Raw genomic sequence first — 18,602 nt, 5'->3', positions numbered from 1 at the left:
ACAAAAGTCAATACAACCATTTTTGCACTCTCTAGGCTACAACGGAAACTGGATGTTTTTTAAACAACACAGCAAATTAACTCTAAAGTAGTTAGCAAAAATACTTCATAAACATACATTCAATCAACATAAAAAAAAAAAAAAGTCAAGTTTATACGTCCCAGGAGACAATTTATGCTAACTTCAGGCTCTAACAGAATGACAATGCTTTATCGGATCACAGCTTACCCAGATTCCATTTTCGCCTCGAAGCATGCTGAACAAAAGCTTCAACTCTTTGACAGTGATGCTGTAGCTGGCAAGAACCCCCAACATATCAACTAGGAGATCTTCAAAGGAAAATAAAGTTATTCTGAACTCTGCATTTCATTGTTTTGACAAAGAAAAAGCTGAAAAAGTTAATACCTTTAAGAATAAGTGTATTCACAAATTCCAAAAATCAAACTTAGTTGCCCTAAATATTTTACACAGCATTTCATATTCTCACTGTTCCATTTATTTTAGAAAAAAACAAAAACAAAAACATGTGCAGCTTTAGAATTTGCATCACGCTTGCAACAAAGTATCTATTAAACCTATGAAAAAATAATTCTTCCCATATAACCATATTCATCATAAACTATAACCTTGCTTGCTTGGCTCCTTTCTGTCACAAACTTTTGAGATAATGCTCTCTTCATTCCTCTGAAGTTAGTATTTTCCAAAAATTTCTGACCTAAAAGATGCTTGACATTATTATTTAAATTAAGCACAGGGTTACTGAGAATTTGTATAGTTCCCACAGGTTTGCCACAGTGATAAGGCTTCCAAGTTTTACCTGAATGAAAGGCCAGGGAAAAAAATCCAAACAAAATCAAAACAAACCAAAGCAAACAAATGCACACATAAAAAAACACCAAACCACAAACCCACAAAAAGCCCTCACAAAAAAAAAAAAAAACAAAAAAAAAAAAACAAAAACAAAGACTACAATAAAAAGATAAAAAGAAGTGATCAAAATTTATGTAATACGGCTTTCATTGAAACTCCTCAAAACCCATACACTTACGTAGCTGACCTTTCAAAGAATAGCAGGTCTAAAATAACTGCTAGTGCTTGGACCTTTATTTCAAAACACAGAATTTAATTTTCACAATTTTTTAGCTTGTTGTTGTGGTTTAAGCCCAGATGAACCCAGGACACCTGTGGGATGCTGGATCTCGCCTTATACACCACACTTTCTTCTGGAATAAAATGCACTGCTAACAATTACTACTTCCTCTAGAAGGAAGAACAACTTTTTACTTATCTTCACAGATAATTCAGAGATAAAGCAGTGAAGTACAGAGATTTAAACACACACACACATGAAAAAGGGAGGACAGGATAGAACCAGCATTAACAAACTTTCAATGTGGTCAAAAATCAGAAATTTCCCCCCTAAAACATGAATAAGCATATATCTTATTTGCAGGACTACATGTTCTCCTTTAGAGAAAGGATGACTCTTACGGATGCTGACAAAGAGTAGTCTTGAAAAGCATTCATCCTTTTTGAGGAGATTTTGCATTGATATTTTGTTTTATAACAAATTTTCTCTCTGCAAATCCCTACATATGTATTTTTGAGTAAGACCATAAGTATCTATTTATATTGTTCCGCTGTGAAACCAACCTCTGGTCCTCAGTCCATAAAACACATGTGTGAAAACTGAAATATCACTTAATTTACAGGAGATATATAATAGGCGGTTCCGTGAATAAAACTATGTCAAGAAAAGCAAAAGTGAAACACTGTAACTCGCAGTTATTTTCATAATAAGATCTGAAGATATTCCTAATGTTCAAGTACAGACTTTTTCCCCTCTCTTTCTTTAGAGTTTATTTAATCTTCCCTTTAAAATTAGTGCCACATCCTATTTGTGACAGAATTTCTTAAGGGAAACTAAAATATAGCTAAGAAAAATAAAATCACATGTCATTTATGATGGTGAATTCTATGACTCACCTCCTCATCAAATACTTACAAGCACCTGCCACTTTCACTGTATAGTCTCCAGCCTGTAATATGAAGCTGGCAGTGATTGTATATATTGTATATGATAGAAATTGAGAAAAGTAACACACTGGAAACTCCACAAGGAAAATCAGCACAAGTGAATACCAATCTCTGGCTGAGAATTCCCCAATTCTTATTTTGTAGTCTTAGCTTGCTTTTTAAATCAAACTACTTTAAATTTTGTTTCCTTTAGAGAGAAAAACTGTTGTGTAGAAACAAAGTTGTTAGGTGAAAATCAGAACATGATTTAAAAAAATCTTCTAATGTAGATGACGAAAGTGTAAATTAATGCAGTCAAACACATACATGATTGAAAGGTTTTTAAAATTACTGAACATGTGCTGCTTTGTATCATCATTATAGCCCTATGCTGCCTTACGGCACAGAAAATTTCTTATTTCTGCTGAAGATGTTGATAATCCGCAGGCATTAGAAATACATATTTATAAATAATGAATAAAACATTGATGAAGAGAAATGAGTGTAAGCTCCCTAACAACATAACCCTGGGTAAAACAAAGAGCTGAAAAACTGGTGCCCAGTAGGTAATATATAAAGAAAAGAACACATGTAGAAAACAAATCCCTTGCTTCTACTTTAAAATATTGCTGTAAACATACCTAAAGAAGGTTTGTTTCTTGTTTCAATACAACAAGACATAAAAAGTACTGCACTCTATTACATAACTTTATTCATAGTTATTAGAAAAATCATATAAAAGAGTCAGTCCACATCTGGTTTGTAATTCCTAATAATCCACTCATCTATAAATAGAGAAAGGTCACAAAACATACTACAATTGGATTTTTTTACTTTTTGCTTCATTTTTTAATATTAAATACAACCACATACATAACTGATATCTATGATCTCATTTCAGAAACAAGATTTTGGAAAATGATATTACATTCAGAAGGAGAAAACAGGCACCTTTTCTCATTTTCAGTGCCTTTCTAAAATGCACTGAAATGCAACCAATTTTATGCCTGTTAATGGCAACTTCTGACTACTTTTATACTAAGCAGTTTATATATGATCTATAAATTAACAAGAAACCTTGAAGGAATGCTTAATTCCATCATCTAATATGAAAATACAGGGGTAAAAGCCTGTCTGTCTTTCAGGTAACAGTGAGCTTATATTAAAATGAATGGTATGGCATTAACTTTAGAAGACATATTAAACAGCACTGGAAACATATTACACAGTTCAGAAAAACTACCTTCATGCCTCCTTAACCTTTCAATAACTGATTGCCATGAGATTGTGAATTTGAATTCTGTCAGTGAATTAATTTCTACAGGTTGGCAAATTGTGTTAATGTTGAAGCTTTTCTTATGGAACCAGCTTAAAGAGAAATGCCTGTTAACAGATCATTAATGACAGAGCAGTCAAAACCTCGATTTTTACTTAAAAACTAGGAACTGTTTAAGTGCTTAAGAAATCAGTTCCAGCAATTTTAGAACAACTATCTACAGCATCACTATAGAACTGTAGGAAATAAAATGAGACTTAGGGGAGACAGACACTCTGTATGAGTTCTGGCTACTTTCTCATCCATCATTCAGACTTCTCTGAAGGCACTACCGACACACAGTCCCAAAGAGTCTCTCACAGCAGATGATCTGCTTCACTACTCATCAGCTGGAAACAGAGAACGGCATAAGTGAATCCCTCAAGGAAGATCCATAAAACAAAAGTGCCAATCGCCTATGCAATTATTTTAGCAACCGTTTCCCCTTAACCACTGATAAAATGGCTGACCATCCTCTGTTTTAGTATAACAGATTATCACAGTACAAAGACAACTTTTGACAAGTGATGTTTCTGGAAAGCAAATGGGAATACAAGTGGCAGTGATCCCATCTGGACTGCAACTGAGACTTTCAAGGTGATTAAGCTTTTATTCTTGACCACAGAATTTGTGAAACCTCAAGAAGTGAGATATATAAAATGTTGAGAATCCTCATGAATCTGACAGTCATAATCTAAACAGACAGAGAAGTTTTTCTCATTGCAAAAGACTGGGTATGTGTTTATTTGCTGTTGTCTTACTTCCATAAAACCAGAGAAGAGCGGCTTCAGACTTAGTCTGGTCCTGAAAGCATGCTGTCAGAACAGAAAAAAGAGATTATGCCTGTCTTGTCTATTTAAACCTTACCTAGGTCTAATCAAAGCATTTCACAAAGGAACAAGTGAGATGACCTAAAAACAAATAAACAACTAAAAAAAAAAAAAAACAAATAAAAATCTGTACCCTTTACAGATGATAAAAGTCAATTGCAAAATATAGGGCTGACAGTGTCTGAACAACTGTTTTGCTAAGAAAGTTGTACTAAGTTCCTAGGAGTCAGCACTAACATAGTTTCTGTTCAAAACATACCCCCCTGCATGTTAAAACTCATTTTAGCACCAAAAATCTTACTTTATTCTCTGGGTTTGGAAAGTTCCTAGAAGTGTTTGGGGCAAAGCAGCTCTGTAGTTCTGGTGTCATAATGACTCTACGTTGCCTAGCAGAATTAGGGAACACAGATACTGCATTAGTTGTCACCAATTTTGTCATCAAGTGCCTACCACTGAGCTATCTGACCATAATTATTACTTATGACTTATTACCAACATTTTTGTCACTTATAAAAGGGATGTGAAATGCTTGAAGAAATCAAGAAACAAAAGCAAAATGATGAATTTGGTTGCTTCCACACCTTTGTCAAAAAAATTCTAAAACCCCCACATTCTCATCTATTTACAATTATCAAAGAAAGACCCTACAAATTGTAATTCTGTTAAATCCCTGCTCATGATACATAGAAGAGTATTCAGATAATTTGACACACACCACAGAACTAAAATGCCAACATAATTTCAATTTTTAGGTTTGATTTTACATTAGATGTGCTCTCTTTGTCTGTATAAGTATACAGAAGAGTAAGCTGAGTCATGTTTTCTCTGCAAAAGGTCTCTTTCTGAAGTACAGTGTGATGACTCTCGAAAAAACATTAAAGGGGTAGAGGCTCCATTTTTTTTTTTATTAACGTACTACCTGTGGCTTATATTAATAGTTGTGAATTCAGAGTGATTTTCCAATTACCAAATGCTCCTGGAAGTCTGATCCTATACTGTTGATTTCTGTTTCTACAATTAGCTACACAGTTTTTTAAAATGGGTACATCATTACAGTTGCGTATGCCACATACAGAAGTACTACTTAGGGCAGCTCAAACTGGATAAATTTTATTGAAAATGATTACTGATGTAAGCATATTATTTCCATGAGTGAAAAAAGACAGAAATATTTGTTTTCAACTAACGTCTTCTATTTAATGTGGAATAAAGCAGTATCTTCACCCTTATACAATACTGACATATTTACAGGTCCTGCAAAAAAAACCCATACATGGTGAAAACAATTGGTTTTTAAATATATTGATGTATTAGACTTCAGTCTGAACCTTGCAAAACAATATTTAGCATAAGACATCTGGTTTTTGCATTTACGTATATATTTCTAGTCAACAAGTTGTTCACTAAGACTTGCTTTGAAATACAAAATGTAGCTTTTCCAAATACTTTAATATTAAGACACATTTATACTGAAAAAAAAGATGAGGACAAAACCATTCCTGAACAATACAGCTTTGATGGATCCTCTTCTTGTTTCTGGTCTGAAATCCTTGCTGGCTTACTGTTCCCCAAAGCCTATATATGTGTTAGGACTCAGATTATGGACCAAAATCTCAGGATTATGGAAGACAAACCTCTTCAATCTTTTAAAAATGCCTTACAATTTAAATATCCTACTATATAAAAATTAAGAAATACTTTCACAGTGATTTGAAAGAAACTGGCTTAAGTTTTTCCTCAAGAAAAATAAGTAGATAAATACTAATTACAGGTAGCTCTAGCCTACCATGTTTAAACGTGACAATAAAACCTGTTCCTCCAACCAAGCAATTCAGGATTACAACCTGTACCCTAGTACTGAGAGATACAGCATGAAATATAAAACCCTACACTGAAAATGCTGTGCAACAACTTTATCACTTATTTTCAGTAAGTAAACAAAGTATGCAACTTTTTTAATGCTGTAAAAAATTAGAGATGTTAAAAATCACAAGTATAAAACCCAAGGAGTTATTATAGGGAGCACAGCTATACACTATAAAATTATTGTTTAATATAAACCAAGTGTCCTGCATTCAAACCTGTGAATAATTTCTGATATGTTGTCAGATGCAGACTGTGTTTAAAGTGAATCATAATAACGATTTTAAGATCTGAGTAACTCAAAATGATCAATACACTTAAAAACTAACAGTATCTTGTCAGAAGTCTGACATGTACTGTCCTCGATTATGTTCAAAATTGCTTTTTTTTCACAAAGATGTTATCTCCTCAGATGAATTAATAGGCAATTATCTTAAACAAAGTACCTACGTATATTTTATACTAAGAATATATTTTTGTCATTTTTCTGAAATTGATAAAAAAGTACTTCTGACTCAATAGCAGTACTAACCAAAATATCACTTTAAGTAAAAACCAAGACATCCCAAGACCTTCCATAATCCCAGAACATTGACAGTTCAAGAATGCAATAATTATTTTATCAGTTGGCAATTTATACCTGCAATCATGTCGTCCACAGTACTCATCTTCAGCAGTACCTGTTCAATTAAGCCAACTTCTGTGCTAGTCTGTAAATTACGGACGCTTTTACGTAGAATTGCTGTGAACATACTCCAGATTTCTGCTTGGCACGTTACATCACAGTGCTCCAAAAGCTCTGACATGCATGTAATGCTCTCGGCATCCTGGATTATAAAGTTCATCTCTAGATCAAATTCACCACCAACCAGCTACAAAAGAAAACAAGAACAATATTACAATATGAAATACATAGCTAAGTGTCTTTCATAATCTTCACTGTGACCAACACTGATTTTTTTTTTGCATTATGAGAGAAGTAATTTAGATATGAGAAACTCACTGCTATGATCTGTATACAGCAAATTAAAAGTCATGCTATGCAAAATATAGCTTGTACAAAATCTATACACTATCATAAAATACTACTTTCAGTTTTGTCATAGTGTTGAATAAAACACTTCAATAAAATAAATCAAAATATATTTGAAATATTCCTTCCTACAAAGTAACTGAAATGGCAGCCTGGCCCAGAGAGATGTAGTGCAGAAGCTGTAGAACCTGGAAAGCTCACAAGCTTCCTGATACAAGTCAACATTTGCCCTTAGTTACCCGTTTGCAATAGTATACAGCCCTTTCCACTGTACCACCCAAACAGTCATGCTCAGAAAAAATATCAGTGACATGCTCTGGACCAATGCAGACTTGGAAAACTTGTTCAATTATACCACAGATCAGTGCCATGTGGCCAAGGAAACCCATGGCTAGTGCAAGGCAGACACACCACTGGGAGAAGAACAAGCAAGCAGGTGAAAAGTCATTTAACAGCAGTACTGATGAAATTACAGCCTGACTCCTATCTATCGAGATACTTGCAAAACGCTACGTGAAGTCCTTAGCTCCCATTAAATAGCACAACTACCAGGCACATTTACTCCTAATGGCAAAACCATCTTTCATTTCTGAAATAAAGCCTGACTCTCATGCATCCTGCTTTATCCTAGTAGCCTTGAGGAGTTTTGAAAGCACCAAGGCTAAATTTCAATGACTGCAAATACCAACTTTAGAAAGGCAAAAAAAGAGAATAATTCTAAAATAATTTTAAGACATTATTTTCTATTTGTTGCAGAAAAATACGTAATTAAAATTGCAATAATATATTTTAAATTAAAGATATTCAAAGAATTCATCTAAGTCTTTAATTTCAAGTAACTTTTAATAGAAGGCTGTTTCATAGTCTAAAAGCAGTTGCCATTGCCTTCAAACTGAACTCCAAACAAGAAGCAAGCTGAAATCCTATGCCAACTTCTTTTTGACTGTTGAACCTATCCAAATATTCAAAGTCTTCTTTCAGACCAATCTGCAGACAAAATTATTAAAACCAAGCAAGGACTAGCTTTGGCCTCTACCATAATTCATACTTTTCATCCACTTACTAATTTCTTTTGGTTATCAATTAATTGCTAATAAAAATTTACAATTTCCTAACCTAAAGCCTCTCATATATTAAATATATAAACTGTCTTAGTTCTCCTGAGACATTTAATTACATTCAAATAAAACAATTATCCTAACTGAAAGAGGGTAGATTTAGATTAAACATTAGGAAGAAATTCTTTACTGTAAGGGTGGTGAGGTACTGGCACAGATTGCCCAGAGAAGTTGTGGCTGCCCCATCCCTGGCAGCGTTCAAGGCCATGTTGAATGGCACTTTGAGCAACCTGGTCTAGTGGTAGGTGTCTCTGCCTATGGAAGGGTGGTTGGAACTAGATGATCTTCTAAGGTCCCTTCCAGCCCAAACCACTCTATGATTCTATGACTTTGATTAGTATTTTAGTTTAGAAATTGTGACTGCATATCATATATTTGAATGTTGGCTGAACACTGTACCAAGGGCAGGCAATAAAATGGTCAAAATTAGAAGTACAGTTCTTCTACGGTTATTCCTTAGAATCATTAAATAGTTTTATAGCAGAAACCACCACACTTTTCAAGAAATCCTGGTGGAGTTTCTGTTTCTGAAAACAGCAGTAACTACCACACACTTCAAGAGCAATCTGGGTGTTTTTTTCCAGCAGCTCTCCATCTGGATGAGCCTCCCTGAGACTGTTGAAAACACACAGAGGTAAATCAGGCACTGGTAGAAGACATTCAGTTAAACTCTCTCAGATGCTAATTCTAAGATGAAATGAACCCCTTCTGGAAGTGTCTAATTTTTTGATTTCTTTCCATGCAGGAAATACAGGACTAAAAATTGTATTTGTGCAGTCTGAATCCTTGGATACATTCAAAAGCCACCTGGACATAGACCTGGACAATAGGCTCTGGCTGTCCCTGCTTGTGCAGGAAGGTTGGATCTGAAATGCTCCACAGATCAATTCCAACCTCAACAATTCTATGATAATCACAGAATCATAGAACCATAGAATGGTTAGGGTTGGAAAGGACCTTTAGATCATCTAGCTCCAACCCCCCTGCCATGGGCAGGGACACCTCACAATAAACCATGTCACCCAAGGCTTCGTCCAACCTGGTCTTGAACGCTGCCAGGGATGGAGCATTCACAACCTCCCTGGGCAACCCATTCCAGTGCCTCACCACCCTAATAGGAAAGAATTTCCTTCTTTATATCCAATCTAAACTTCCCCTGTTTAAGTTTTAACCCGTTACACCTTGTCCTGTCACTACAGTCCCTAATGAAGGGTCCCTCCCCAGCATCCCTATAAGCCCCCTTCAGATACTGGAAGGCTGGTATGAGGTCTCCACGCAGCCTTCTCTTCTCCAGGCTGAAGAGCCCCAACTTTCTCAGCCTACAACTTTCAGATACCTAATTTAGGCAAGATGAATCCCACCATTTGTTTTTGATAACAGATGGACCTAAAATCAAGGAAAAAACTAGTAATACCTCAGTTGGAATGCAGATGCTCAATACAGACTGATCTCTCTTTCCTTAAATACTATTCATCGTGAAATTTGTGCTAAATAGAAATGGTTAAAAAAGACTAAAATAAGTCAAACAGTATTTGCTTGCTAATGTAAACCGATATACTAATATGTGACATTGAAATAGACCTCACTATCAGTCTGAAGTGATTGAACATTTCAGTACTATTAAAAACAAGCTGCCTGTATATAAAACATCTCAGAGAATCTGAATAAAAAATACACTGAATGCTAGTAAAACTGGATTTATGGAGAATTTTCTACTGGGATACGGATTATCTGGTAATCACTACAATTATATGACTTGTTCAGCTGGCAGCTAGAGATTTATAATCTACCAAAGCGACTTTTTATTTTCACAAAGAAAACACTAAAATGTACCTAATTTGCCTTTAACTGCAGTTTAAGCCTATTTCAGCCTCTATCAAAGATCACAGTTATGAAAATCAACTTAATAAAATAAACAAATTGATGAATAAATTAATGTTGATGGCAAAAACTTAGGGTGGCAGGGCAGTACTTTTAAAAAGTAGCCATCCTAAAAATAAAAATAAATTTAAAATATTAACAGTCATGATAAAAAGAAGTTTCAGAAGACTTAAGAAGGAAAATTTTAACAAAAAAGGAGCATACAAAAATAATAAAAAAAAAAAATTGTGCTCAAGTAATACAAAGCAACCACTTCTGCTTTAAAATGTGAAAAATAAAATATAATTCAGACAAGAAAAGCAGTAGAATATTCACTACAAAGAGAAGCATTCTCTAACAATATTTCTGCACTTTCATTTCTCAAGAAAAAAGCAGTAGGTAAAAAGGAATAATCAATCAGTCTTCACAACAGAGGGAGATTATCAGTGGAGAACCACAGCAATAATGAGTTGATGACAAGTGTGGATACTAAGAAAAGTACAAAGTTTGCTAAAGAGCCAAAAATAATTAAATACGGTTAGAACCCACCAGCTACTGAGGGCTGCAAAGATTTTCTCTGATATCAAGTGGCTGGCCAACCACGCGTAAGAGTTCAAAGTTAGTAAATGCAAACTGATACCACATTATTATAGTTTTACCCATATGTACAAAATGTCAGGCTTTCAAATCTGCTATGATCGGCCATAAAAGAGATCTTGGTGTCCCTATGGGTTCTACTTTAAATAACCACGGCATATTAAAAACTGTCAGTAGGCAACTACAAATTCATAATAAATCTGCAACTTTATAACTTGGGTACAGTTATGGATGCAGTACCACACACAAAAAAAGTTATATCATTCTGCCATAAAGTAACATAGTTTTAACATAATGTGTGAAGATTTCTGTAGCAAGACAAATTTCATCTACAGTACAATATGAACTCTAAGATAGAAATCCTTACAGGAACCAGTATACCATACCATAAATCAATGTTCTTTCCATATCATAGATCTCAAATACAATCTTTTATCTAATGTCAAACACTCAGGCTTACTTTGCATTTTTCAAGTGAACATTTAATACTCAGTAAAGACCATGCTTTCACTGTGATTAAGTATCCTGAATTATTGCTTGTACTTTGTCAAGCTCATGTATCACTTTTTTTAACTATTCTGCATCTTTTACAGCAAATCTGTAAGAAATGAAGCAGCAAACTAATGTTCAGATCATGCTTCCAAGTCAGATGACTATGGCCAACAACTCCTCCTGAAGAAGAACTGACCTGGCAGTTATAAGCAAATTAGGCTTTCCTGTACTGAGGTTGTTTACAGGTGGATGCTCCTTGCAAATTGTCCCAAGAACTTACCTTACCCCACATCACCACCCTCGAAAGTAGCTCATTACTCAGAATCTCATTTTTTCTGAATACAGTGGCCATTCCTCAGTAAGCATCTGCCATTCGCTGTGCTATGCAATAGAAGTGTTTCTTTCTGAGTTGCTGCACCTACACAGAACTTAGGCTTGTCTTTCCTGCCCTTTTAGTCTAGCATAAAGGTGAAATACTCGCACAAAATAAATTGTCTACATATGTCTGATATTATTCAGATCAGTTCTCAAAATGGAGCAAAGTATGTGCTGCTGAACATCTAGAATTAAATGGCTTACTTGTGAAGATTAGAACTCTTCAGAATCAGATTCTTCAAAGCAAGTTCTGAAGAATGCATTGAAATGAAGAGAGAACTGAATAGAATATTTCAGTTGGAAAGGACCTATTAATGATCATCTGGTCCAAATGCCAGACCAATTCAGATAATTCAGGGTTGCCATGTTATTAAGCATGCTATTAAGGACATTGTCTAAATGCCTCTTGAACACTGACAAGCTTCAGATATTGACCACCTCTTTAGGAAGCCTGTTCCAGTGTCTGACTACCCTCCCAATAAAAAAATGCTTCTTAATATCCAGTCTCCCTGTCCTTCCCTGGTGAAACTTTGAACGGTTCCCACATGTCCTACCACTGGATACAAGGGAGAAGGGATCAGCACATCTCTCCATCTCCCCAGGAAGCTGGAGAAAGCTATGATGTTGCCCCTCAGCTGTCTTTTCTCCAGTAATAGATGGCTTCTCAACTTGAAAGTTCATCAAATGAACACACAAGGAAAAGAAAGATAGCAACCAATCTTGGAAGAAATACACAAATGGAACATCAGGATGATGTTTCCAGAGGGACCCTGACATGCTTGTGAGGTGGGCTGATGCCAGCCTTATGAAGTTTAACCATGCCAAGAGCAAGGTCCCACAGGTGGGTTGGAGCAATCCCAGGCACAGCTACAGGTTGGGCAGAGAAGAGATTCAGAGAAGCCCTGCAGAGAAGGACCTGGGGGTGTTGGTTGATGAGAAAATGGACATGAGCCAGCTTCAGTGTGTGCTTGCAGCCCAGAAAGCCAACCGTATCCTGGGCTGCATCAAAAGGAGCGTGACCAGCAGGTCAAAGGAGGTGATCCTGCCACTTTACTCTGCTCTTGTGAGACCTCACCTGGAGTATCGTGTGCAGTTCTGGTGTTCTCAACATATAAAGGACATGGAACTGTTGGAACAAGTCCAGAGTTGGGCCACGAGGATGATCAGGGGACTGGAGCACCTCCCGTATGAAGACAGGCTGAGAAAGTTGGGGCTGTTCAGCCTGGAGAAGAGAAGGCTGCGTGGAGACCTCATACCAGCCTTCCAGTATTTGAAGGGGGCCTATAGGGATGCTGGGGATGGACTATTCATTAGGGACTGTAGTGACAGGACAAAGGATAACGGGTTGAAACGTAAACAAGGGAAGTTTAGATCCTATATAAGGAAGAAATTCTTTACTGTTAGGGTGGTGAGGCACTGGAATGGGTTGCCCAGGGAGGTTGTGAATGCTCCATCCCTGGCGGTGTTCAAGGCCAGGTTGGACAGAGCCTTGGGTGGCATGGTTTATTGTGAGGTGTCCCTGCCCATGGCAGGGGGTTAGAGCTAGATGATAAGGTCCTTTCCAACCCTAACTATTCTACAATTCTATGAAAATCCTACTGAATGGCAAAAAATCAAAGACAGCAGGGGTCAGAACTTATTCTAGGAGGATTTTATTAAAAATTCCTGAAGACATGAAGACTTTTCAACACAACTTCATTTGCGATTAAAAGAAACCAAACAACTGCTAAGCATAAGGATTGTAAGAAGTGCAGGAGATGCAAAAGGATATTTTAGAGGCACTTGGTGTTTTTTTGGTTAAATGAAAACCATGAGTGCATTCTGCTGAAGTAAGAAAAACACAGTAACACAAATACACAGACACGCTATAAAAAGTGAGAATTTCAACTACAGGAAGACATCCAAACACTTTTGGTCAGGCAAAGATAATTTTTCAATTTTATATTAATGAAGACCTCTTTATGTAGAAGTGTTTAGAATGCTAAATTAAACAAATCAGACTTTTCAGTGACCAATATATGTGCTGACCATATGCACTAAATGTATCAAAACGACTACACAGAAAACCACAAATAACAAAAACTTATTTTCCATAATTTGTATATGTATATATATATATCTTAAAAAATATTTTTATTTTTAAAAGCTTAATCGTTGAATGAAGTTCTTCAGTGATCTGAATTACAGGTATGTGTATCTGCGGTAATTTTCAAAATTCTCTTTACCTTCAATGGAACCTAAAAGGTGCTTCTGGGAAGCGATTCATCTCACTGGTTTTAGAGGCAACTCATCTGGTTTTAGGATGAAATAAGTATTTTCCTGGAAATGCAGTACTTTTCACTGACTGTAAAAGGACAACTAGTTCAGACAAGCACATCTAAAGTTTAACCTTAACCAGCGTGCTCACAGTATGGTTTAGTGAATGACAGCACTAAAAGGACTGATTCTCATGTGAATCACTATAACAGCATCTAATTCTCCACATTACCATACCATTGTTAAAGGAGCTTTCCTTTATTTTAGCTTCAGAAACATTTTTATCCTGAATAATGTATAGCACGCACACAGTGTGCCACTAGCAGAATGCTACCTCAAATTTATTGACAATTTAAAATTATTCCAAGAAAAGAAAATAATTTAAACATCTTTTATACCTGCTGAGAACGTGTGACTGAAGTAACACGTTCTGCTTCACTTCTGTTACTCTCAAACACAAAATTGTTATTATGCAAACTTACAAATATTTCAGTGAAATATTTACCTTTAATTTCTTAATTTTTTTTGGGGGGGGGAAGGAGGACACTCCTGTAGGTTTATATACTGCCTCTGCCTATGATGGAGCTAATTTTCTTCATGGCAGCCCATATCATGCTGTGTTGTATGCTTGTGACTAAACCAGTGCTGATATCACACCTATATTTCAACTAATGCTGAGCAGTGCTGAGACATTGCCAGAGCTGCCTCTTTCTAACTCTGCCTGCTCAATGAGTAGACTGAGGGTCTGTAACAGGTTGGGAGGGGACACAGCCAGGACAGCTGACCCCACCTGACCAAAAGTGTATTCCACACTGTCATGCTCATCAAGAGCACTGGGGTAGTCTTTCCAAACTAGTGGTTGTACAAAGTGTAGCCGGGGATCAGTTTGTTTGTGAGAGGTGGTAAGTGATTGCCTTTGCATCACTTATTCCCCAGACATATTTACTAACCGCCTTTATCTCAACCCAGGAGTTTTATTTCCTTGCTTTTGCTCTTCTGAGTATCTCTCCCAAAGTGGTGATGTGGGGGGGGGAGCATGTAAGGTTGCAGTTGCTTATTGCTTTCTGGGATCAAGCCACCATGGTTTAAAATTTTTGGCTTCTGTCCTCCAATTTACTTTACTCAGTTTTGACCACTGAGCATCACTCTCAACTCAGTAAACTAATGAATCTCACATAAATGGTCTTAAAAAAAGTGCTGAAGGGAAAATTGTAAATTACAGTGTCAAACTTTGCTTAAGAATATGAGCCCAACTAATCTTGAGCGTTGCCTGCTGAGTTCTTTGAAAAACATTACTTTTCATTGCTGGTTTCAGAACATCAACCCCCCAGATTTTCTGAATACACTATAAAGCCTGTTTCCTGATTTCAAACACCAGTCCCAATACTAACCCCCGAAGAAAACCACTTGTAACCAGTCTCCACCTGGACATCAAGCCATAGATTGCAACTTTGAACCATAGAATCATAGCATGGTTTAGGGTTGGAAAGATCATCTAGTTCCAAACCCTCTGCCATGAGCAGGGACACCTCACACTAGACTATGTCACCCAAGACTTCCAACCTGACCTTGAACACTGCCAGGGATGGAACATTCACGACTTCTTTGGGCAACCCATTCCAGTGCCTCACTATACTCACAGGAAAGAACTTTCTTTTATGAAACCTGAACTTCCTGTTTAAATTTAAGCCAATTGCTCCTCATCCTACTGCTGCAGTCCCTGATGAAGGGTCCTTCATCAGCATCCCTGTAGGCCCCCTTCAGATACTGGAAAGCTGCGGTCTCCATGCAGCCTTCTCTTCTCCAGGCTGAGCAGTCCCAATTTTCTCAGCCTATCTTCACATGGGAGGTGCTCCAGCTCCCTGATCATCTTCATGGTCTCCTCTAGACTTGCTCCAATAGCTCCACATCCTTTTTATGTGGAGGACACCAGAACTGCACACAACACTCCAGCTGAGGTCTCATAAGAGCAAAGGGGCAGGATCACCTCCTTCAACCTGCTTGTCATGGCAAGAACAAAGAAGTGTCCTTAATTCTCGATATCCTGCTGCTTGCCTACATCAGTAATTTTGAGATACCTAGTACCATTTTTTTAATTAATATTTTGAAACTTTCTTTTTTATGAAGTCCTTAGAAAAAGCTCCTTTTGGTCATAAAGGCAAGTGCTGATACTTAGACTTATAAGACTGAGGGTTTTTTTTAAACCAGACTTGCCAACATTTGTCCTATTTTTCTTCTCTAAATAAATCACAGGATAGTGTGAGATAATTGTTCTGGTTTATGACTGGTCTCCCATGGGGTTTTAGCTGTCATGAATGATTTAAGACTTTTTGTGCAAGGATAAACCCCAAAACCTCAACTACTAAAGAAGACACCATAGAGACCACAATGACAGTTGTTTTACAAAGCCAGAAGTGAATCCTAATTGCCTTTCCCTCATCCTTTTTGATTTATTATGTGGTTCTTCAACCAATGAAATGATTTCTTTAATCTGTAGAAGACAATACAGTCAAGAACAAAGGCCAGAATCATACAGTAAAATAGGAGAGATCATCAATAATGCAACTCTAATAATAATGCAACTTTACCACAAAAGATAATTTGAAAGGAAGAAACTGGGAGGTTGATAAACAAGCATAGGAAACAATTTATCCGTGGTCAGACACCTCCCCTAATGTAAGAAGCTTGCCGGATCTTGTAATTGTTCAGCTTTCCCACACTGAAAATTTTACGCAAAACTGCTTGTATTTTCCACTTTTTTCACATAATCCAGAAGCAAGGGCAACGTAATTAGGGTTAGGTGCAATTATGCACCTACAGAAAAGGTAAGAGTGAAAGTTTTGGTTTATTCTAATACTGTATGTGTGCTCCCTATTTTTGTTACTTAGTATTATGACTTTAGCTTGTTACACAAAGTATCCCAGCACTTGAAATATATACAAGTATCTTTCTATAGATGAAACCCATGAGGAAATGAAACCAAACCACTGCAGTAGGAAATCCCTGTACAGAGAAAGTTATCCCAATATTGCACTAGTTCTCTCACTGTGTTTGCCTCGTGTTACTACTTGAACTACTGCTCAAGAAAACAAAACCAGCAAAAAGATCTAAATAGCCTATCCCAGTGGCAAAATGCCAAATATCTACTAAAAGGTGCAAGAACAAGATAAACATATACTAGATTTCCTCCATTACACAGTCCCATTCTCCTGCTAGTTGTGACACAGGACTTCTTGAGCCAGAAATAAGGTCTTTGTTTCAACAAGCTGTTGGATTTCCTTCCATTAATTTCTCTGATCAGTTTCTGAACTCTCATCTTTTTGGATCCTCAACATACTACAGTTATTATGTTTGGAGATGCCTAACATGTTACTCAATGCAGTTTCAGAAAATAAATTAGAATAGAAAGGCATTTAATACACCTTTATTAAAAAGACAAAAAAAACACCATTCTATTCACCTAATTAATATAAGAAAGCAAAAAAAAAAAACAAAAAAAAAACCAAACCAAAAAACCAAATTAGATCACACAAGGCAGCAGTCAAACTCATTGACTGGTCTTGCAGCATCTTACAAGCACATACACACCCTTCATTTTTTGATGGAAAAGTATAAATTACTAAGAAGTAATAAAAACTAAGGAAAGGACTTCTAAACAAAGCCTCCTCAGATGGCTGGATTCAGTTACCTTGCCTCCCCTTTCAATTTCTTACACAATTTAGAAAGGGGAATAAAATATAAGAAGGAACTGTAGATACAGTTCAATGTTTCCACACAATATTTTTCATATTTATTTAATACCATAAACCCCGCAGGATCTATGAAAAGAACTTTTCAGATCTCATTTTAAACACCCCAAATTGAATCCTGAACATGTGAAATGTTGAAGAGCAACACAGATACCTTGTGAAAAGCAATCTGAAAATATTATTTTTGCTATTCTGTATTTTTACCGTATGAAATGCATTGTTTTATATTAATGCAGATTTACTATTAAATTATTTATAATTCATTAATATAGTAATTTATATTAAAAAAATTACAAATGTTTTCAGAGACCCATGCCTTAGACCATCAGGATTAACACAGAGTATGGGTTTCCCCTTTTGGCTTGTGTAGAACAAAACTGGTTCTTGATTTAGGTAAAAATGATTCAGTTGTTCTATTTTTGGTAATTTATAAACAATGGATTGCTTTGTTCTGATTCTGAAGGTCTAAATAATTAACCAAATATTCTATGTTTCTGTATTTTCAGTACATTTGTCATTAGTCACAGCAGCAGGAAAACCCATTAAAGAAAATATACTTACTTATAACTAGCTAAACAGAATTTAAAAAGACAAAAAGTTGCAAAACTAAATTCTGACTGCTTTTAACAACTGAGAGAAAATAAACAGCTCAACTGTAAAGTGGGCATCGCTCCCAAAGAAAAAGATCACAGGCCCTGGAAAACAGATAAATTGTTGGGTCAAATGAAGTAATGTCAGTGTCAAAAATGTTTATTACTTGAAAGCACCCAAATCTGTATCAATTTGTCCTTCAAGAAGCGCCAGTGAAAATTCTGTTATCAAACTTAAGCTTCACTTAAGCAGCATATATCGCTCCCTCTTTAGTCCAACATGAGACTTCAGGGTTTATTTCTGAATGTTTTTCCTATGGAGTTCTGTGTGGAAAGAAATATCGATTGAAATACTGTCACACAACTTCCATGTCTCCTCTATGTTGAAAAGTAATCTCTAGTACTGTAGATAATACTACTTTCAATACCAGTGACATTACTGATGCAAATATTATCTGTCTTAGACACTTTCCGCTTCCTCTCTTGATGACTCAGATCAGCATTTTAG

At 36.2% G+C, this 18,602-nt stretch overlaps 1 protein-coding gene across 7 annotated transcripts in view; it reads right to left on the bottom strand.

Annotated features, from left to right (window-relative positions):
• NBEA (neurobeachin) overlaps positions 1-18,602 on the bottom strand; it is a 506,572-nt gene that overhangs the window by 410,936 nt on the left and 77,034 nt on the right. For all 7 annotated transcript variants that reach the window (XM_057410438.1, XM_057410433.1, XM_057410439.1 and 4 more), the window contains exons 2-3: positions 6,665-6,896; positions 229-329 (exon numbers count right to left, since the gene is read on the bottom strand). In XM_057410438.1, the coding sequence (XP_057266421.1) occupies positions 229-329; positions 6,665-6,896 (333 nt within the window). The remainder of the gene's footprint in view (positions 1-228; positions 330-6,664; positions 6,897-18,602) is intronic.

This window comes from Pezoporus wallicus, unplaced genomic scaffold, assembly GCF_028554395.1.
Source record: "Pezoporus wallicus isolate ANWC-B61680 ecotype Strahan unplaced genomic scaffold, APGP_CSIRO_Pwel_v1 contig_1876, whole genome shotgun sequence".
Classification (NCBI taxonomy): Eukaryota; Metazoa; Chordata; class Aves; order Psittaciformes; family Psittacidae; genus Pezoporus; species Pezoporus wallicus.
This window is presented reverse-complemented; position numbering and strand designations above follow the sequence as displayed.